Genomic DNA, 24,124 nt, shown 5'->3' on the forward strand with positions numbered 1-24,124 from the left:
TTTTGAAGTTGTATATTGTTCATGCTTAGAGGTTAAGGCTCCAATTATTGAACATTGTTTCAACTAAATCTAGAGACACGGTTATAGTGAAATACCACAAGAATTATTTTTGGCCTCAGTATCGATATCGGGACTACTGCTTCTTACACAAAATAGTGACGCAATCAGGTTTTGGAGAACTCCTGTAATCATCAGTTATAAGGATGAAATGGCTAAATGGGTTAAGGCAAATTCTAGAACATGTTGATCTGTCTGGTAAGATCAGGAAATGACACCATTTTACCTTAAAACAGCCTTTAAAACCAGGAAAACACAACACTGAAGAACATTTAAAAACACCGAAGAACATTAAAAACTAGGGCTGTCCCTTTAACGCATTAATTCGATTAATTAATTACACCGCAAATTAACGCGTTATAAAAACTAATGCAAGATTGATCATAGCACAATTGAGTGGGAATTCAATGCGAATTTTACCCAGACACGAACATTTTAAACTTGGCCCATTGAAGGACCCGTACTTGGCGGTGGCTCGTCACTTCACACGTGCGTCGCTAGTCCAAGCGCCTGTTTGAGGCTCCACCTTAAGATGCCCTGACTTAGGTTTTATTCAGTCACCAATAAAAATGTGGATTTCAAATCTTCTCTTCTTAGTGTATTCATTTGATTAGTCATGAACTACAATTTTGTAATGTCCTAGAATTCGATTTCTTTATTTGGGGACCTTAAGCAGATATGAGATTAAAATGCGAGTAATTCGATTAATTAATTACAAATCCTGTAATTAATTAGTTTTGTTTTTTTTAATCGCCTGACAGCACTATTAAAAACATTAATATATTCCAAAATCTAAGTCTAGTGAAATCTAATGTAATATCACTATAAAGATGTATTGCTGAGTATTACTTTCAACTCATTTGTCAACTCGACACATTCAGCAGGTAAATGAACACACAAATACTGCTGGTCTTTTTTTCTGATGCACTGACTCTAATCCCCGACTGGCGTGGTGGAAGGGTTGAGGTGTAGTTATAGCTGTTTTGTATAAAACATCTGGACGCCAGCTTTGCAGCGGATCAGCATTCCTGCCTACATGTGCCACTTGGAAGTGATGTTTATGAGCTGGTAGAAAGCAGAGTCCTTTTCTCAAAATAGTCTGAAGCAACCGACTAGTAATACTCACAGAGACATTTTAATGCACCTGTCAGAGGGACTATACAGCCTCAGATCTTTGCTATATCAATCACTCTGGTCCCACTACCTTAAATACCCCGGGGCTGTAGCCATGACCTCAGTTACCGAGGAACTGGAACACTAAGGACTTGCATCACCCCTGAACCAATTCAGTGTGACAGTTATTGTCACCCGAAGTGTTTTCATGTAAATCCACTTAACAATTTCTTCCTTCAGTACCTGTGTTTCCCAGCAAGCTCAAATTGAATTTCATTTGTAAGCAAGTCAACACAGACTATGTTAGATCCTTCCTGATGAATATGGAGCACTTAAGCAGAGCCTCAGTGTCGCTCAACCACAATGTTTGGTGCCCTTTTGATTAACATGGCATGGAAACAATTAGATGGGGGAGTAGTGAGGCAACGCGGCATATTCACCAGCTTTAACTGCTAATTAGCTAATGGAGGATGAAAAAGCAGGCAACTGGCAGGCTCTCACATGAGCACAGCTATGTTGGTTTCATTTTGAATTTAGCAAGACCACCACCATTTTGTTTGCTCGAGTATCTCAGACGACACAGCTATCTTGAACAGTGTGAGATTTTTTCTTTTTTTTTGTTTGCTCAAATGAGGTTGAAGTCATCTTTTCAAGATTGTGCCCCTCACCACTTCTCTCACCCCTTAAATTCAGTTTTTATCACCACTTCTTTCCCTCCTCTGAGGTGTGCTACATTTCTCCCTCAGTACTCTTCATTAGTCTGAGATTACGGGAATATTCTTGAGCGTAATTCTATTGATCTGTTTGTGCTTTTCCTCAGGCTGTTGGTTAACTACAAATATAGGAAAGAGTTCATGTGCTCCACCAGAGCTGACCCAGTTACAGCAGGCTGCCATCACTCTCTGATTAGTGCTACAGTCTGAACTGGACCATTGGACCGTTTGATTAGTGTACCTACTATTGAAACACGTTTACAACAGTACTTACAAAGAACCACAGTGTCAAACTCACATTCAACATCATCCTTTCATGGGAGAATGAAGTTCCTTCAAAAACATTTCGATGAGTTGAGCCCAGGATCAATGACGATGTACTAACACGAAGAACGCACTCAGTATGTTTAAAAAGATAAATTATTGAGCGTCAAAATACATGGAAACACGTGAGTGGTCCAGAGTTGCCTGACAAACCTAGATCATGTTGTTGGGAATTAAATCACTGCTCTTAAGGGGCCTGGGCTTCTGTACGTGTCATAGGTCCTTCTGTGGTGTTTAAACGAAGGCGACCAGTCAAGGGCGTCATCATGGCGGCCAAAATTACAGGGAAGTCAATTCCTTTCTAGACAAGGAGACAAACTTCCTGCTCTCAGTTGAAGGAGTTGTCCACTTAGATATGTTTGTGACCTGAGGAAAGTCGGATGGCCACCAGCTGTAAGGGGTGGTACTGCCACCTACTGCTGTGGAGGCCGACAGGCTTCGGTCAATAAATCCACTCTTCCCCCTTCTTTTACACTGGTACAACAACAGACGTCCACTCAAACGGAGCTGTAACTGTAGATCGACTGCAACTGTGTGTGTAAACCAACCGAACATGACGTCGCCTGTATGTGCACATGCAACAAGAATGCTGTATTTCCACTGCTCACCTAACGACTGCTATAATTATAATTACTGTAAACTCCTGTGTGCCAGCTATTCCATAAAATATATTCAAATGAACATTCTGGCTGCTTACCTACCTCAGTGAGCTATTTGACAATCACTGCATGTTCTGAAGAGCTCACTGGATCAATGTGTGTCTTGCAGTCAGAAGTGCCTTTCCCCCCAGCTAGTTGATAAAAGGAGGTATTCTTCTTTCTAATCTGATCGGTGGTAATTGCCACAGTGGGACACTAGTTCATCAGTTAATCCAAACAGACAAGGGCTGTATTAATAGACATGGCTACACTGGTTGTTTTTTTTCTTAACTTAATGCCAAGGGATTGTTGGCATTTGTGTTGTCGCCAACAAAGCTGACAAGAAGACCACATGAATGTTGAAAAACGGTGGAGAGTTGTACAAAAATCCTGCATATTATTGCTTATAATTATTATTATTATCATGAGCTTTATTAGGCCTGCTACTGAGAAAAATACAGGCTGTCCTTTCCCAGAATACCACATTTCACCCTCTTTTCTTTTTAGGACTCTGGAATTGTCTTTATCTGGAGAGAGTATACTTGACTGTGAGACCCTAATTTAATCAGAAATTGCCATAGAAAGAAGGAATCAAACGGCCTGTTTTAGACATCCTATCAATCTTTAACGACTCCTGAGTGTTTACATATTTTATCACGAGCGTATTGCACTCAGGTCGACATGGAGTGTAATCTGAAATAAACATCTCTATCATCTCTCTCCACTTTGTCAGGGGCCATACAGATGGGATGCCGACTCTGTTGATTTCCCTTAAAAGCCCCAAATTTGTCACAACCTTCAGTGCTCCTTTGAGGGAAATAGAGCGGCTGTGAATGGAAGAGGAGGGGGGAGAGCGAGAGGAAAAAGCATGCTGTCATGAAAAGAGCTGCTTCCTGGCTGGCTAGATGCAATCATGGGCACTATCTGATAGTGCTGGAGGAAATTGGATGAGCTGAGAGCCGTTGGCTGCCAGTGATGGGAGAGATGACTCCTTTGTCACTGTGTCAGTCAATTCCCTACTTTCACCTGGGAGACCAATCAATAACACGGGGGGAGAGAGGTTTTCTCTTGTTTCTAGGCCTCTGTGCTGTCGGCTACTGTCAGTTATGAGCTGTAAAACACTCTCGCCTTCAGAGGAATGCAGAATATGTTTTATGTTATGCGTAAATATGTCAGGGATGAAGTTAGATATTATGCATCTCTATACATTTAGAAACATGACTTTGGATATTATGATAATTTTGGAATCGAGTACAGTCCTGACAATCTTATTTGTGTACAGTCAAGAGGGTCCACTTGTGTATTCATATACGATCGTGTCATCTGTGCATCTCATAAGAAACTCATATGATCCAGATTGGAAGTGTGTGTGTGTGTGTGTGTGTGTGTGTGTGTATATGTGTGTGTATATATATATATATATATATATATATATATATATATATATACACACACACACACATATGTATATACATATACACACACACATATGTATATACATACACACACATATGTATATATATGTATATATATATATACACACACATATATGTATATATGTGTGTATATGTATATATACATATACATATATGTGTGTGTATATGTATGTATATACATATATACACATATACATATATATGTATATATATACACCAATTACATATATGTATATATCCACACACATATACATATATATGTATATATATACACACATATACATATATATGTATATATACACATATACATATATATGTGTGTGTATACACATATACATATATATGTGTGTGTATACACATATACATATATGTACATATACATATATATGTCGTTTTTAATACTGAAGTAGATTTGAAAGGTATCGGTACTTGACTTTTTTTATTTGTTGCATTAGTTTTGATGCACGCCGGATAAAAAAACATCTGGAAGATGCATCTAGATAATAGACACAGATGAGGGTGCAGTTTCAGGGGCAGGTGCTTCTTCACTTTTTTATTTAATTTAAAGAGAAGAAAGCAGACGAGTTTGGGATGCTGTAGAAACTGTGTGTCGGGGGTTGTGAAGCATGTGATGTCGCTGGTGTGTCGGGAGAAGAGTCGTGGCATCGCTATGAGTGATGACATGGAGGAAAGCGAACACCACAGGAAAAAGAATAAATAGTTTATACTTTTGAGTACTTTTAAGAGCCTGTTCCTCTGTTCCTTTACTTGAGTAAATAAGTTGAATCAGTACTTCAACTTTAACTATCTATACTTCTACCTGAGCAACGAACGTGTGTACTTTTGCCACCTCTCACATTAGTGATTGCATCATTAGCTGTGCCGCTATAGCCTGTAAGGCCCAGAGAGACTCATTACTATCAGTTGCTGTCAGGCAGGCATGTAGAGTTACATCAGCCATGGAGGACATCATCCGTGATGTACAAACGCTCAATAAATGATTCATAACAGTCTGGATGGCCTGAGCTTTATTCTGTGAGCAATAGTGTCATGCTACTTCGGTATTTTCTAACTGTCCTCCTCTTGTCCCCCCGCCCCCCCACCCTGCAGTTCCCTGATACCTGTGAGGAGTCTGCTTCCCCATTCGTCTTCATCTGCACCAACCCCCAGGAGCTGCTGGTGAAATTCCCCATGAAAGGGAAGCACAAGATCTGTAAGTCCTGCTTCTCTTATGTCAGTGGAAAATGTGATGCAGGAAATGAGCCTGGGCAGCTCGGGATTTATAAAAAAAAAAAAAAAAAAGTCTTCATTTATTTATGTGAGCACACGCATATATAAATGAGCGTGTAAAAGAACGAAAGTGCTAGGCAGAGTTCATGATAATAATATTTTCATTTTCAAAACAAAAGTGCACCCAGAAACACACAAAACCTTCTCCCACATTCACACGCACTGAACAGATCCTCTCCTAGAGACATCTGTAAAGATGGGATTTTGCTGTCAGGTTGCCTCGGGGACAAGCCGGGCCTGGATGTGCAATGCTCTTGCTGTATTGTGTGATTTATAATAGGACTCACACACATTTTCCCTGTGCTGCCATTGCTGCTGCTGCAAAATGATGTACCTGCAAGCTCTTTTGTTAATATTTCAAAACCCTCTAAAGACATGAGAGGATTGTTTATGCAGCTGTGCCTCTTTCAGATCTTTCCAGATCGATGGAGAAGCCTTTTTAAGAGGCTCATGGTAAAATGTAGAAGGAGTTGTATCATTTTTTTTTTCTCTCTCTCTAAAATGGATACGTTGACCTTGTCTTCATCTTTGGGAAAATGGAGAAACAGATGAAAAAAGGTTTTTAGCTTTACTCGGGCAGTGAATTTTAAAACGAGTGGCGCTGGCAGGTCTTGAACAGCGTGATGAGTTTGATCGCTGCTACAAAAAATTTCAGATGCCTCACTCATGGTTGTCGAAGTTGTTCAGGATGTTTCTGCAACTTTCATTTTGCCGTAATTGTCACTACTTTTGGAGTGTTTTCACATGTCAAGCCTGGTTGAATCAGTTTAAAACCAGGACACTCGCGTAAACGCCCTCAGTAGGACTGGCCTTCAGCACTCTTTATCTCATCTGTTACTACATCATTAAAACTGACAGTTGTTTGCAATTTTATGAGTCAGCAACAAGGATCTTTTTTACTACCAGATGAACAAACGGGGCTTTGATGAGCTTGGCCACGGTAAAAACGCGTAACCAGTAATAGACTCCGTTATTCAGTATTACCTGCAACCTGCTTATTCTCTGCTTCATTGGTAATAACTCAAGGTTTTCTCCAAAGGGGACACATTTAGGATGTCACTGAACTGTGCAGTTATTTTGGCTCTTCAAAAAGACTCAAATTGCTAAGTGCCGCCTAAAACTCTCCTTCTGCAGCCAACCAGACACTGATGTGAGTGAAATGTATGAAAATATTCAAGTTACACTGTCTTGATTTTGTACGTTCAACAACAACAACAACAACAAAAAATCTCGCCCAAACCCGACGGAGAGGCCGAAGTCTCGGCTCAGCCACGTAGCGGGTCAGGAAGGAGGGGTGGCCTGGATTGTAGTGATCAGACTTTTATTTTTTTCTCCACTAAACTTTGTTCCTTCATAGTGACATTATCACCATAGCAACAGGATGTAAACATCTAAGAACTGATGGTGGGATGTGTTGGCGTGTCTGTGCCGCAAACATTTCAAGGAACTATTTACATTCTCATATTAAGTTTGGTGATATTAATGTTTGATTATATTTTGATGTATCGCTGACATTTTATTTCACTTTTTTCGTCGTCACAATGGTGAAGAGGTCTGAGAGTAGCAGTCCCTCATTCTTGGACACCATGTTTACATGGAACAAGATAGGAGGACGGTTTTTATGTAGTTGGATTTCTATTATTGTCATGTTTATGTTGTTTTGATTATGAATTCTACCTTGAATGCACCTTAATAACAATTTGTAATTGAGGTTTGAAACTAGAAAGAACATAAGTACACTCTCCAAATAGCAGACTGGCGGAACAAGAAAGAACATAAGTACACTCTCCAAATAGCAGACTGGCGGAACAAGAAAGTCTGATTCAAGAACATTCCTCCACCAAAGAGGCCATGTGTATAAAAAAAATAAATGAAAATAGTGTCATCAAATCAGTTCATAAATTTTCTTCCCTATCTCTAAAAATCACCGATCCAGAAGATGATCCAAATTCTCTCCGGGAGCTTGTTAATGATCTCTCTGATTAAAGTACATGGCCTCATTGAATTTCATCAGGAAATGATGGAATTGCTCTGATACAGCGACCATTATTGAAGATCACGTTCAGGACTCAAGGAATCTGTGACGGTAGCGCTGCCAAAGACCAGAACAGATCCAGGATCCAGGATTACATCCAGATCGCCTTCAAAACTTGTACCCTGGAATATTACTTATCTCCTTCATTCGTTTTTGAGTTATCCTGTGAACAAAAAGACGGACCTGCAACTGTGATGGTGTGACCTCCCTAGCGGAGGTAAATATCACGCATGGAACATAACTCGTGCTGCATGCAGAAACGCCCCGTTGGGTGATGTCTTCCTGTGCATATCCTGCATACGTTTGTTTATTGCGTTGGTCACAACATAATCTGCGCTGCACAGTTGAACCGCTGGTTGGATTGACGATGCTGACCCACTAGACCTACAAAGTCCAGCCTGTCTTATTCATGTCACACCAGCTGGCTTTTCACTATCTCCCTCTCTTGCTCTCTTGGCCCCTCTTCCACCTCAATTCCCAGTGCATCTCACGGGTCAAGGCATCGCCGCTCATCTTACTCATGGGGGCTTAGTGGGAGTATTTTTTGCTCCCCCAGCAGCTTCCATTGACAAGAGCTGCTTGTCACTTGCATTGCCTACCATCTCTTGCCTTATCAGAACGAGCAAGAAATGGGATTTGCTGTTCCCTGCTCCTCCTTTGCCTTTAGCAGACTGAATGTGAACAGTTGGCTTTTTCATCAGGGTATTAAACATTAATGTGGTAGGTAGTGTATTTGACAACATGTAAAATAGCTTTTTGTGGCTTCTGAGATTGATTTTTTTTTTTTCTTTCAGCAGCCTCTGCAGTCAGGCTGTATGAAGTGGTAATGGAAGCCGTGGTGAATATTAGCTGACAACTCACAGGAATCCGCCTGGATATTATAGGCGCTGTTGTCGTCTTTTAAAAAAATGCTTTGTAATTGTCGTCTTTGTTTGCCGATTTGCTGTTATGACTCATTAGGACAGAAAACCTTTAGTTATTGTGCTAAGAATGGAAATATCTGTCACAAGCTGCTCCTGGACAAAAGCGCCTTCTCATTAGCACTTATCAATTAGTACTGAGAAGTGTTTTCATTTGTCCGACCAAGCAACCCAACCCGGCGATGCTGCAGACATTGAAGGGTAAAGGAAGAGAAAACGAGTGCATCCACACACAGATGAAAATTGCTGGATGCATTTCACAATTATCACATGTTTTTGCTGCAGGCAGTTTTACAGTCGGCTTTGTAGATAATGTGCTGGGTTATACTTGATGCAAACTGAGGTTGATCTGTCATTACCCTGTGGAGGAGTCTGTGACATTTAAAATGGCACACAGCCAAAGTGCCCTCCCTGTAATAAGGGATGTGCATTATGGTTTATGTTCACATCCTGTGAACATTTCTAGCTCTGTGTGTGTGTGTGTGTGTGTGTGTGTGTGTGTGTGTGTGTGTGTGTGTGTGTGTGTTTGCGTGCGTGCGTGCGTGTGTGCGTGCGCACTTCTGTGTAACCTGAAGGTCAGTGTGGGTGTTGAAAGCAATTTGGCTCTCTCATGAACTCAGATTTCCTTTAGCGGTTGCTTCTAGCTAGCCTTCACTTCCCCAATGTTTTAATAGCTTGACATCCGCTGGATGGTCAGACTTCTTCCACATCGCAAGAAAAGTAAAACAAACCGCATATCACTGTGATGCTGACAATGATTTATTCTTGTGTGCGCAAATATAATGATATATGTGTGTATTACAAATTGTTGAACCAAACCTACTCTTCAGCCTAGTCGCATGCTTTAGATTGAATTAAAGACGCTGATGGCTGACTGTTGGCATGTTGGTCTATCTGCCGGTCATTTGCATACACCCCCTTTACCTCAGGCTTTACCAGCTAGAGGCCTGAGGTAAGATAGTGAAACGTGCGAAACCAAACCCCAGTGGTGGACCAGTTGAGTCCCGCGTAAGTGGAGTGATGTTATTCTTCTTTAGCACCAGCAGCGGTGCATTAAGAACTGAGAACTGAATGTGGCGCCTCTTGGAGTGAGAACAAATGTTCGAGTTTATCTGAACACCCTCAATACTTGAGCAGCGGTCCAGGAGAGCCACACTCCAGGCTAATTTTGACTTCACTAACCAAGGCTCAGGACCACAGGTGAGTGTTGGAACATGAATCCACTAATGGACTGAGAAATGTATCCCCGTCTTTTCCTAAGTAATGATATTTAAGTAAGTTATTTCTCTTCCAATAGAGGTGGACAGGCTCCCATTGTAATAATTACATACTGCCCCACATTTATTTGTGAATGGGAAATACAAAAGGTACCTTTGAATGGTAATCCTGAGTAGTCCATACCAGCTGTAATATTTCTTGAGCTAATCAAATGGCTTTAAACCTTGTTTAAAGAGCACTGGACCAGCAAGACAAAGAATTACAAGGCTCTTTTGCATTTTCTCCACCATTCCTCTGACAGAAGCACTGAAGCAGAGGAATAGTGTGGCGCTGAAAATTCTCGTTGTCCAGCCTTCTTTGTGCTGTTTTTATATGTGCTTTGAAATGTGCTGTATTTCTAATATTTGCAGGTTTAACAGAAATCACATGCTTAATCACATAAAGTGCAGAAGGAAACGAACTGTTGCCCATTTTAGAAACAAAGGGAGACATCCTTCAATAGCTTTTAAAGGAGAAAATCTCATTCCCAGCTCTTGACTCAGTTCAGTTGTGAACGTATAACCCCTGTGATACAGCGTTTGAATTCAGTGAGCTCCTTTGTGAACACTGGCTTATCTATCTCAATGAAGATTAGTTACACTGATGACTCTCCAGCAGATACAAAAGACCTCGCTTTTGCCGAGGTTTGATCCAACTCCAGCCAAGGAAGTCATGGATATAATTGGTGGGATGAGAAATTTAGCTCCAGCAAGCGGGTCGCCATGAGATCTTTTTTATCTCTGGTAGCGCAAGTCATTGACATATATAATCTCAAACCCACAGGAGACTAGAGTCATTTCAAAGAACCTCAAGGTCGACATAATAGTACTCCTGTCTTCGCCTCAGGTGCTGATATAATTCTCCTCCGACAATCTGTTTAAGTACAACAGAATTCTCCAGGCCCAGAGCAAGTTTCCTCGGCCATTCAAGCCCTCTTCAATAGCAAGTAGTTGATTATGACCACATTTTGCTGGTTTCTTAAAAGTATACTTTATCAAAATTATTTTCCTATTACAAAAATCACCAAACGCATGATGTGTTTTGCAAGAGTAGAACTTTGTGCAGTGAGGGGAGTAGGCAGGAAGCTGTATGATATATGGTTTTTCTTCAAATGCCTAATTTCACTCACAGTTATTAGTCGTTAGGTTCTTATGTCGACTGGTAAGTGAGAAACATGAAGACGGACAAGACGGGACTTCAAGGGCCAGATTTGCTAGGCTGGACCAATTTGCATGAGGTTGCAATCCAGAAACCTGCAATCCAGGTTCCCCAGTAACAAGGAACAAAGGTGCAGCGAGGTGCTACCTAGAGCAGCGCAACTAAGCGCACTCTGTAGAATCACCTGATGAGGCTCACGTGCACATCATAAAGGGAGGGGGGGGGGGGGGGGGGTGGTTCTCTCAGCATGTGCCCCAGAATTTGAGGTGCAGTATTTTCTGATAATATTCTAAATAAACTGAAACGTGGAGAAAATTCTCTCGTCCTCTGCTCTCTTCTCCAGAGTGCCATCTAGGTCGTGTTAGTCGCAAAACGAAGACGCTCTCTGTCGGCAATCGGCAGGAAATCCCCTCCTTGTGAACCTTCGTCATGGGGCTGCACGGTTAATTTACCCTTCTCCCCATTGTTGAACCTTCACCTCAGTGACAGCTGTTGACTGGAGGTGTTACGTTCTTGGGTTGTCCGTCCTGTTTTGGGGTCGTGCATACGTGTGTTTTTGAAGTGTTCAAAGAGAATAAGGTAACAAATAGGAAGCACACCTCAGAGTGAGTGTCTCTCCTTCTCCCTTTACTCCCTGCTTTCTTTAAAATGAATCCAAAAAGCGGTGCAACTCCGCAAGTAGTCACAAGTTGCCATTACATGGTCGTCAAATGATTTGTGTTCAGTTAAAAAAAAAAAAACTATGTACCACTCAAATCCAGTACAATACACACAAATCACCGTTGTGGGATTTGCGTGATCTATATTTGCATGTTCTTGTGTAGCCACCACATTGCCAAGAGACTTATTTGAGTGTATTTCTCAAATGGTCTCGTTATTTGTTGGTAATGCCCTCTACACCACGTCCCCTGTACAAATTGCTCCTCTAGCTCACTTCATCTGGCTTTGCAATATGTATTGTTTGTATGCCTCAGGTTGCACCACATATGGAGATCACATAATATATTCCCAGTGAAAATATCATGTTTGAATTTTGCTCCACTAACCATCAGCTGCACTGTTACCTTGTGATTACCTCTTTGTTTTATGTGTGAAATCACAGCACCGTGGGATTGCACAGAGCGAAAGCCAATTACCTAACAAATGTCTACCTTCTCTCCCGAGGTGGTCATGATTTTTTTTTTTTCTCCTCTATTTCTCCCCTATGCTCTTACTCTGTCAACCAGTGCTGGGAGACAGAAAGAGGTTAGGGTGACGGAAGTCCTTTTTTTTTTGTTATTTATTCATAGATTTTTCCATTTAATATTCATGCCTTTTCAGGACTATCTGGGCGCAGACGAGAATTTGCTGCCTCGAAGGCAGCCGGGGCCAAAAATCAGGTTTCAGCTCCAATGAGCCCAGCGGATGAAGGGAAGAGAGAGAGACAGAGATAGAGAGGGAATGTGAGAGCAGGGTTTCGTGTGTTCTCTAGTAAATGAGAGGCAGGCCTTGAAGGTGACAGGCTGTGTTTATTACTGATCTGTCAGCCGGTTAATGGGGAGGAGAGGAGAGGAAAGAGCTGAGCTGTTCAGCACACAGGCATGGGAGCCCTAAGCAATAAACTCACCATACTAGATCATCCTGGAGCCTGGATTGACAACACTCCTGCATGTGCTCACTGGAAACTGCACCTTTCTGTGATTTAATGAAATTTGCATGTTTGAGTAACCCTCGTTAAGAACAAACAGAAATAGGCTGTACTGTACCTTGTTATGTATTCATAGAAAAATGTTCTTGCTTGACAGCAGCTTTGACTCAGCTGCAGGTTTTAGGCAAATTATCGGTCATTGGTCGCACTCCCGCTTTTTCCGTGTGAGTGTTGCATCAGGAAAGGGCGGTGGAAGAAGCAAAATTTGTGAAAAACTCCTTCCCTTTCGCTCTAGTTTTTGCGTTCACTTGAGGGGTTCTTGCTTCTTTGGGAAAAGGCTGATACCAGCTCGCTTTTAGATGGCCAAGACAGCGCTGTTTGAATAAGCGCCGACATGTGACGTTTAGCTCTGACTGATCAACTGTTTCTGCTGCCGATGTCCCCCTGGATGTTTCCAAACATCGGCCCCAATTTCTAAAAGTCGCGTTGGACAGGGAATGAGCGAACAGTCGTTCCTGCGCGCATCTCAGCATCTTTTCATGCAGTTTTTCAGTATGGATGCGAGCCGAGGTTACGACCAAATCTCACGTCAGGTCTGAGATCATCTGCGCACATTCATGACTTGACCTCTGCTGCATTTATCAACAGCAGGTCATGTATATGCTGTAATCAGCGAGGTACGGCCGCTTGGATAGATCGCATGAGCCCAGTCGTACGCTGATTCCTGCGCTGAGATGTACGGCGTTTCTCCGCTCGAGTGAGAAAGGTGTTTGTGGACAGCATGCGACATGGCTAATAATAGCTAGCTGTTAGATCATCCATGTGGTACATTGCCTACACTGCCATCCACTGGCCTAAAATCCACATTGCGTTGCCTAGTTGATTCATGAAGAAGTGCCCAATTTGCATTTCCTTTATTGCTACATTTCTAAAGTTTGCTTGACAATAAAATGGATACACCACTATTATTACTGTCCCAGTCCAAACATCTGATGCACTGCATGTTGCTAATAAGAAGGGAAATGATTTTTACCTTTGGCACAGAAGTTAATATCTAGAAAGCACAACCAAGAGCGCGAATAGGCGTGCTCGCTGTTTACTACCACATGTTGTGATGCAGACTTGAGTGGACGTAAAGCTTCAGTACATTTAGTTAAATAACATTTTTAAAGATTTGCAGCCTTGATGCAGACATGTTCTCCTTGAGAGCCCTGTGGTATTTCATTGCACTTGAAACTAGGATGTTTTATTAGCTGCCCTTGGCAACAAAACCCTGCATGGTGTTGTGTTTCAGTAAAGAGGGAAAAGGTGTTTTAAAGGAATGGCTCTTTGTTGTAACAACAGATTTGTCCTTGTTTATTGTAATCAAGCATTGATGCCTTCATCACTCACCTTTTCTACTCATTTTAGTTTTTTCTTTCGTCTCATTTTGCTTTTTCTTGCTCTACCATTATGTATCCAATACACTCCATATATTTGACAGACTGGTAACATCCTCTGCATGAATAACTGGCTTCTTGTTGTACAGTAATTATTTTACCTTCATTTCATCCCTATTCCATGTAGTAGTGAGAGAATAATCTGCATTCTCAGTTCAGGTGTTGCAGGTGAAACAAGCTCTTGTGTTACTAGTTGTTACTGTGTGACTGCAGAACCCAAGTTTACCTGATACTGCCGGAGGGGCTAATACTGCTGGGCTTAAAATTAATTTAGTCGTGCGGCATATAACATGGAAGTGCAGCAGGGAGAGCGAGGCCTGGCTGGGCTCTGCAGCTCAGTGGATATATCCGAGCGTAACCAAATTATTGCTGTGCCATATTTGATAACCCTTTTTTTTTCCTGTGAGAAAAATAGCATAAGCCTCCAAACACAGAGATGTGAGCTATCGTCTTTCATTGTTTTCATACTTGTGTGAGGCTCATACACAGCTAGAACATATACCACACAGGGCATATACCACAGTACATATACCACACAGGGCATATACCACAGGACATATACCACACAGGGCATATACCACAGTACATATACCACACAGGACATATACCACAGTACATATACCACACAGGACATATACCACAGTACATATACCACACAGGGCATATACCACAGTACATATACCACACAGGGCATATACCACAGGACATATACCACACAGGGCATATACCACAGTACATATACCACACAGGGCATATACCACAGGACATATACCACACAGGGCATATACCACAGTACATATACCACACAGGGCATATACCACAGTACATATACCACACAGGACATATACCACAGTACATATACCACACAGGGCATATACCACAGGACATATACCACAGTACATATACCACAGGACATATACCACACAGGGCATATACCACAGGACATATACCACACAGGGCATATACCACAGTACATATACAACACAGGGCATATACCACAGTACATATACCACACAGGGCATATACCACAGTACATATACCACACAGGACATATACCACACAGGGCATATACCACAGTACATATACCACACAGGGCATATACCACAGTACATATACCACACAGGACATATACCACAGTACATATACCACACAGGACATATACCACACAGGGCATATACCACAGTACATATACCACACAGGACATATACCACAGGACATATACCACACAGGACATATACCACACAGGGCATATACCACACAGGACATATACCACAGTATATATACCACACAGGGCATATACCACAGTACATATGCCACACAGGGCATATACCATAGTACATATACCACACAGGACATATACCACAGGACATATGCCACACAGGGCATATACCATAGAACATATACCACACAGGGCATATACCACAGTACATATACCACACAGGACATATACCACAGAACATATACCACACAGGGCATATACCACAGTACATATACCACACAGTACATATACCACAGAATTACTGCAGCTCAAACTAATCTGTTGTTTCCAGTCAACTTTCCTGTTGGGATTCACATTGTTTCCCACCAGGGCCTTGGCCCATTTAACAGGATCCTCAACGTGGGAAAAAATTGTTATAAGTACATTTGTAGTAATAAAAATATTTTTATAGCTTCATTAAAACAGATGTCTTAAAGTCTGGCTTAAATATCTGTGTTTTCAAAATTTTAATCTGGAACCTCGGGAAAGGAAGAAGCTCTTTCTGCCAGTGGCAGGGAAGCTAATTGTGGTCAGAGGACCAACAACTCCTGAAGTTCGCCAGCAGCCACACTGACAATGTAATTCTGTTTTTGTTGTCTTTTTGTTGCTGCTCTATTTTTTTCTCTCATCGTGCAGTGAATTGGGTCTCCAGGACGACGTGGTCCCGGAAGCATTTGACAGATTGCCGCTGCACGCCGTTGTCGTTTGATGTCACGCCTGTCGTGTTTCAGGCTTAAAACAGGATTCTAAGTGGATCATTGGGAAATGAAATATGGGAAGACTTCCGACAGTAACATAAGGTTACGATGGTAAAAATGTGTCTTCCTGTAGATATTTGGTGATAGTGTTTGTACCATGTGAGCCATATTGGTTCAGCTTGCCAGATAACGTGATGTGGACATGGAGGAAGAGTCCCAGCCAGGCCAACGTGAGAAGTTGGCGTTACTGACAATTCTGAATACATCAGGAAGGTAATCAAAGGCGGCTAATTAGGTTACAGTTATTTAAAGCATTCATTAATCACATATATGAGTACCATTACTGTATGGTGATCTGTACCTGATGTACATGATCAGTTGAATATTCCATGGTAGGCTAGACTGGGCAGTCTTGGAGCCAGAGGAGGAAACCGGTAATTTTGCAGTTTTTATTTGCACATACCAATATAATTAAATGCTAAAAGGCCCACAAAAGTACCAAACAAGGAGAAACACCAATGCCGCTGTACTCCGACATAGAATAACTGATTCTGTTCTCCTGCAAAATTAAATCTCGTGTATGTGATTTTCACATCTTTCCCTTTCTTTACAAGATGGTGAATCTCCATTGTTTTCCCTGTCTGTTTTGTTCATCCTCTCCCTCTTTGTCCTGAGCCTGTCACAGTGATCAATCTGGGTCAGCACAGAGAAGCGGGACACAGACAGATGTGGTTTGCAGTGTGATCGATGTACTTGATTAGTTGACCGCTCCTGTCTTTTGGGGGGGGGGGCTTTAGCATAAATGCAGTTAGCCCACTGCCACAATTTTGTTAATTTATCACGATAGCATTTGAGGATCAATAAGTGGATGATTTGCTCAGTTCAAGCAGCTGGAGGAGGCGGGGACGTTAAACTAGGCATTCTCAGATGAACCGGTCGGGCCAGTAAACAACACCAGTGTTTGCCTTAACTGGGTTTTACACCAGAAACAAAAATGTCCAACTGAAATGATGCTTGTCAGAGAATTTAAAAATGTAGTAGTATCTGTAACTCCTAATATAGCAGTCTGCATGGTTATTTTTGACCATGGTCGTATGATGAACTACAGTTAGACATTCAGCACGTTTCGAGCCACGTGAGCAATAACTGTATTTGCTGTCATCAGATGAATGTACGTCCTACAATTATTCTGCGTTAGGACAAAGTGGTTTGATCAGAGGTTTGGGGGTTTTCTGGTGCGAAAAACACACTTCCTGATGCCACTGAACTTGGCTTTATAGGAGCAGTTAAAGCAAATCGAACTGATAAAATTACCATGAACCCAAAGCTTAAAAATGTGAGCTAAATCATTTTCAGGTGATAATTCTCTGCTGTTCATGCATGCAAGCACACAAAGGAGACATTTGTCACTTACAGTTTATAAGTGGAATAATCTTGTTTGCTGAAAGCCACTAAATCATCTCTTCATATAAACTTCAGTCCTGAATTGGAATTTGCCATCATCCAGCAGGTCACAAATACAGCAAAACATCCATAACATTTTTATCGCTACCCTGCTTTCTTAAGTTGGGACTTGAACATTTAATTTTCCTGTTGAGTCAAACAGATGTAGTGTAGAGGAAGAAAGAAACAAAATGTAAATGATATAACTGGAGGGTGATGTGATGTCATCAGATCAACTCCAAAATCCATTTTAATTGTTCCTCAACCTAAAATCTACCATCCTACCTCGTTTCATCAGGATCAAGTTTTCTAGTCGTTTGGCCAACAGACAGACAAGCCAGTGCCTTGATCACATGACCTCCCTGGAGGTAATAACATATTAAATACACTCACAGTCGCTATTTTTCTTTGATTTAGTAAAGTTGCACCGATAAAGCGTTAATTTCAACGCCAACGCAACAAACCACCCTCCAGATACTACTTGTGGGCTGCACAACAGTGATGCGATTTTGTTGAGACTGATGTTTATGTTGGGCACACGTCAGAAAAACATGCCATTGCTTAATAATGCATTGACCTCTGCAAAACACAGTTGAGTGAGTGTAAATATTGACACACCACTGCCATGGGGCCTTCAAGATTTCTCTCAAAACACATCTGAACCAATGTTAAGATGTCACCTTACTGCTCTTGTGAGAAAGATCAACAGTGGTAATTTCCCCTCCGAGGAGGCTGTCAGCTTTCCATCAGCTGTCAGTGTTTTTTGCTTTGCCTGTTTTCAAAAGAGCATTTGATTCTCGTCGCTTTCCTCTCCCTCTGAAAAGAAGCAGACAGATGTAATAGCCATTCGCCTCGGGGAGAGACAGCACAGATGTGTCAACAAGGCTTGACTTTTACAGTCCAAGTGAAGTCTGAGCAAACAGTAGCTGTAAAGAGCTCAGTGTGGTTGAGCAGTGATCCAGGGATCTGGTCGTACAGCGTTGCCCCGGGACTCCAAACAGACCGTGACTCTAGTTCTCATTACAAGAGTGGGTCAGACCACCACCCCAATATGGAAAATAAATAATGCAGGGAAAACCCGAGTGCTGCCACCTCCCTTACGACATACATGACACCTTGTACCTCATGTTCCTTTATATACTCCTTCTGGAAGCTCTTTTTAGTCTGCCAGTAAAAGCTGCAGCTAACGATTATTTTAATTGTTATTTAATCTGCTAATTGTTTTCCTTGATCGTTCAATAAATCCCTTCTAAAATATCACAGTTTCCAAGAGGTGACATTGACAGCTGCTTCCGTTGTCTGACTCACACCATAAAACTCCACAATACAGAGTCAGAAAAGAATAAGAGGGAATTTCTGGCAGGTTTGCTAGAAATGAAATTTCATAAACAGTAAATTGGTGATGTAAATCATTTCCCATTATTGTTTTGTCAATGGATTAATAGTTTAAACCTCAGTGCCGTTTGACAGATCTACCTCATAAAATCTAAACTCATTCCCTCTTTTCTTTCCCTCGTGGCTCACAAAAAAAACGTTGAAAATCCAATTCTTTATCTTAATTTGATCTGCGTTTCTTCTAGCAGTTGCAACGGAAAGTCTAAGATGAAAGAGTGAAATTCTAATTAAGCTGTAATGGCAGCGGCAGCATGTAGAATTTTTCCCTCCCTCTGTGTACATTCCTCCCTAGTCAGCCCTCTCTCTCTGTATGTTTAGCTTGATCTCTTCAAATTTATTTCCTACTTTGTAACCAGAGGCAAGAGCCCTTGACTTGCTGCCCCCACAGCCGCAGCCAAGGCAGCCATTTAAGTTGTGATTAAAAATTAATGGTTGAGTGAGAGGCAGCAGAGAGAAAGAACAAGGGAGGCCAGAGAAAGAAATGGACAATGCTTGAGCAGGAGAGGCTCGGCTTCGGAGAGAGGAGGAGAACAAGCAGCAGCTGCTCCCTGTTAGTCGGCTGGAAAGTCTTTCCACAATTCTGCTGTGTTTAACTGCTCTGCTCACACCCCACCATGAATATTGCATTACTGCACTATAGGGCTCCTTGTATAACCCCGACTGAGAGTTGAACAGAGCTACAGCCTCATTGCTGAAGCATCCAATACCCCTTTCACATCGGACAAAAACCCCATTAACACCCACTAACATCTTGCTTTTGTCTCCAGTGGGAAAGGGCACAATCGGCATTCATTCCCGGGTCAGATGACTCTGCAGTAATCACCAGTATTTATTGGCTGCGGCTCAGTCAGCAGTGATGACAACACGAGACCCAAAAGGACACGCTAATTTTGTTGCTGCATGTTGTTTGCACACAAGTACACTAAACCCACCTGCGCAGCACAGTGCTGTTAAATCAAATGCTCAGCTGCTGTCTTTTGATTTGTTTTTTTCCATAAGCATTACACGGCACGATGCATGCTAACTAGCTGCTAGCTGCACACAGTTTTGAGCTATGCTAAGGTATTCCCTGTCTTTAAAACAGGGATTGCTGGCAACCGGCTGGAGGGCGACAAATGTTGGAGATGTATAGTTGAAGTCATGCATCCACTGTTTGTTTGTAGCATAACGGTAGCATTGAACCCCTACAATCTGATTTTAGCTTAAATAATTAGTGATTAAGTGGAGACTTTCTTGTGGAAAAAAACAACAGCTAAATACCATAAACTGTTGTGACAGAGCTTGTCTTCAACAATAATCCAAAATCCAATTAAAACTCCCTTCGGCCTTTGGCCAAGTGCGTCCTTGGTGATGCTAATTTTTGGGTTGGCTTTCAAAAAAGCAGCTAGCATCTCACGTTCTGACGGACTCATGGGACGTCAGCATTGAGGCAGACGCACTTTAACACGAGACACGACTCACTTACACGTTTTATTACATGCGTTTGCACAAACATGGGCTTTTCAGGCTTGTGATATCTGATGGAGCTGTTATAAAGATTATTTTTTTTCCAGCTTTGTTATGGAATTCTTATTACTGACATCAACTACAGACCTTTGACACGATTTAAGATGTAGAAATTCTCTTTTGGAATAATAATTTGTATTTGATATCAAGTAATTTTTTCACAAATTTATTTCTTCTGTTTCTCCTTTATGAATAATTCCAACTCCGTGCTCATACAAATATCCTAATTAGTGTTCCCACCTCACTTCACAAAACAGTCTGTTCCCAGTGTTTGTGCAGCAGTTTGTTTCTCACACCTCTGTCCTTAAATAACACCCATATTGGACCATGATGGGATGTGAGACCAGCCTTGATGTCACAAATGATGCTCATAGGTGCTCATTATTAAACTTAGATTGAAGGTGAACAGGCGAATGTGAACACAGCCCTTCAGTGTCCAACTCTGCACAGTGAAGGTCGAGAATCCCAGCGCGAGAATAAGAATAAGGGAACCCATTTTGGATGGCCTCAGCGGTTGTTATTGCTTGTATTTGAATACATTTCAGCGCTGCCACTCTCATGTCTACCTGAAGGTCAGTGGAATGGCAATCAGCCGAAGCCCTGCTTAGGCTTTCAGGTGCATCGGTCAGATTCTCTAGCCATTTCTTGAACAGCTAAACAGAAATACCACGGGGGTCCAGGCGAGGTCCTGACCTTGACTTCACCAGATGATGAGTGGTGGCACTTATATCACAGCCAGCTCTCTTCCTCCCGCTGACCTCTCTCGCTCTCTCTCCATATACGTGCCCTCGTGATATGTGCTCTTGTTCTGGTGCTGCCAACACGGTTGAACTGTGGTGTAATTTGTGCAAGATAGTATGCTCAAATACCTTGGATGCCGTTTCTATCAAACCATGTAAAATACCTAAGGGATTGTTGTCATTTGTCGTCTGGAATTCTAAATTTCTGTGTGCACCAAACAGCCCATCCGTAACCCTGGTGAGTGTCGTTCACGTCTCCAATAACATCGGGACCGCGGCCCTACAGCTTCGTAACAAGCTTAGAACATGAAACTAAAACTGAGACACAATAATAAACGTCTTCTGTAACTGCTTCTCACACCCTGACATAGTGGATATATTCAACTTCTAAAGTTGAATGGAACACAACAAGATCTGACAGACTTCTTGGCATATGAACCCCCCCCCCCCCCAAAATAAAAAAACTGATTATGCATGTGTATTCCCTGTTCACTTTGATGTGAAACAAAGTGTAGTTGTTTGGGAGATAAAGTGCAGACTATTTGACTGTGGTGCCTTTGATATCAACCCGTTCCTGCAGCCTTTCCAAAAGAATTTCTGTGGTCCTAACATTTGGACATGGTTTAACCACAGCTGTCTGCAGACAAGATGGAAATAGGCTGGTCTGAAGAGAGCCATTTACAACTAATGAAATGTCCTCCGCTATAAAACAAAAATTCTACTTTCAACAGCAAAGCTGAGCAGAACTTAAGAGGGCTATAAGATTGAAGACTGCACAGGCGGATTTAGATCAGGAACATTAAGTGAGGTCGCAATAACAAATCAAGTTTCAGTGAAAGCTTTTATAGTTCATTTAACTCCTGAAATTCAGGCACATAGGAGTACAAAACAAATAAAGATCTAGAATAGTAAATCATCTGTGGTTTGATCTCATCGTTGCCCGGGAAGATTGAGACATTTGACTGGCCGTTGTTCTCACAACATATAGTGTTTTTCTTTTGTTTATTGGTGATCAGTGTCTTCTCTATCAGTAGATTTTTTTTCCCACAGCTGTACAAATACAGGAAGCTCAAGCACCTTTTGGTCGTCTATATTATTCCAGCGCAAACATGTAAAAGTCAGGAAGTGGGCATTGCACACAAATTGTATGTTATCTCTGTAGGAGTGAGGTTTGCGAGTGTAGAAACCAACCTGATCTCTGCCCATAGCAACACCTGAAAGTGACTGCTGTGTTTCTGCGGTCTGTAGCAGAAATACTTTAAAGGAAAGGTAAGACCACAATTTTTTTTAAGCATTTTTTAAATTTTTTCCGCTCAGACCGACAAAGAGGTGGGACTTCCATGGGGTGCGGCAAAGCTTCCAAAGGGCTGTGTTTTCAGGTTTTGCATTCTAGAAGAGTTGGGATGAAAGGTGCACATGGAGTCAGAGCGACTGTATGTGCTCAGAAATGAAGCCTCGTTCACGAGACTGTAGACCAAGAATGATGGAGGTGTAATCTGACCTCCCTGCTACGCTCCAGCCACCTTCTCCTCAACCCCCCCCCATTTATCGAAGCTTCTTACATTATTAGTTAATTCTGTCCCATTTCCTCTGCTGCTGCCATCACTGCTCTTGCTTTAGGTGTTATTTGCAATGCTAATGAGGCAGGGCAGCAAGTAATGGTTTGTAGGGAAAATCCGCTGCCTGGAAAGATGGCGATACGGTGAAAGGGCTTGCTGTGGCACATTGACAAGTTCAGTGAAGGGCGACAACATCGTTGCCCATTCAGTGTCATCATTTTTGTTGCAGGGTCTCAGATACGTGAGAGGATCTCTAAACTAACGCCTACCAAAATCCAGGCTTCCCTTCTCTAAATATAAGTGCGGTTCATGTCAGCCTGCCTCCACTGCTGCACTTGTCTCCTCCTCCTCAACTTGCAGCTTGGACATTTTCTGTTTAGGGACAATGGAGTGTCAGATAGTTCATTCGGACATCACTCTGATGTTCTCATGGTGAAATTTGTTGTCAGGTAGCAGCAGGGTAGATAACGGTCCAGTCCACTCGCTAGCTCACATTTCAGCCTGGGCGATCCTCTCCTGCTGGTTATCCCTGGTAGTGACAGACCTGTTAGCTACATCTCTGAGCGTCTGTGTTCAGGAGCCGTCTATTCTCATCCTGGCATCTATAGGACGACATGTGAGGCGCGGAGAGTTGCTCCTTCAAAGCTGCCCTCACCTTGGCTCTTCCCATCACTGCTGGGACCTGATTATTCTTTTACAAGGAAGCATCACTGGATTTCAATCCATGTCACCATCAGGCAGTTTTCAGTCGACAACTCCCCACGCACTCTATCTCTTGTCTGTCCATGTAATTCAAATTGCAGTCACGCCAATAGCAAAGGCAAGTAAATGGATTATTGAGCTAATGTGAGGGGCTGGCTGCTCAGAGCCGCCTGTGCGCTCTCTCTGGTCATACAATCGCACTTTACTGCATGTGCCTGCTCTCAGACAATTACTCCAGTTGTATTTTTTTATTGTTGGACAAATCTAGTTTTTAGTTGGAGGAATGTGAAGCCTTGTAAATTCCAGCCGCATCTGTATGAAAGGTAAACGCTTGTGCAACTATTTGCAATAAATCATTGGTAATAGTTTTGTGCAGCTCGCCCACTGAGGCCGATTCGATAGCTAAATACACCTTTTTACATTAATTAGCCCACGATTTGGTTCGATATAATTCAACCCTGTAATGATATGATTCAATAGCAGCACAACAGTGGGAATTAAACCCAACAAAACAACAGAATCAATCCAAATAAGTGTCATAAAATAATATAGCTCTACCGCTACCGTTAGTGTCAGGAAGAAGCCGTGGTAGCTGTGTTAAACCCAGGAACTAGAGAGAGAAGGGCTATCACCAGTGGCGATGAGGAAACTCATTTAGTTTAATGAGATTCTCCAAACAAGAGTCTGCGTGTTGTCAGTTAGATGAAGTGTGTTGTGGTTTTGCAGAAAGACTCGGAGCGTGCAGAGGAAGGTGTTGACGCTCCGACCTGCAGGTGTTGAGATTCTGTGGCGTCTCAGGATGTGGAAGCGGGAGAT

The 24,124-nt window shown here is 42.1% G+C and overlaps 1 protein-coding gene and 1 long non-coding RNA gene across 2 annotated transcripts in view; one reads left to right on the forward strand and one right to left on the reverse strand.

Annotated features, from left to right (window-relative positions):
* The window catches only part of trip4 (thyroid hormone receptor interactor 4), a 77,147-nt gene that overhangs the window by 28,155 nt on the left and 24,868 nt on the right, over positions 1–24,124 (forward strand). The window contains exon 12 of the mRNA XM_086226626.1: positions 5,392–5,494. Coding sequence (XP_086082752.1) covers positions 5,392–5,494 — 103 coding nt within the window. The remainder of the gene's footprint in view (positions 1–5,391; positions 5,495–24,124) is intronic.
* Positions 1–24,124, reverse strand: part of LOC147269024 (uncharacterized) — a 66,507-nt gene that overhangs the window by 24,903 nt on the left and 17,480 nt on the right. The gene's annotated exons all lie outside the window — the stretch shown is intronic.

The sequence above is a fragment of the Aulostomus chinensis genome, chromosome 2, assembly GCF_037954235.1.
Source record: "Aulostomus chinensis isolate RoL2024-O1b breed Wild chromosome 2, RoL_Achi_v1.0, whole genome shotgun sequence".
NCBI lineage: Eukaryota > Metazoa > Chordata > Actinopteri > Syngnathiformes > Aulostomidae > Aulostomus > Aulostomus chinensis.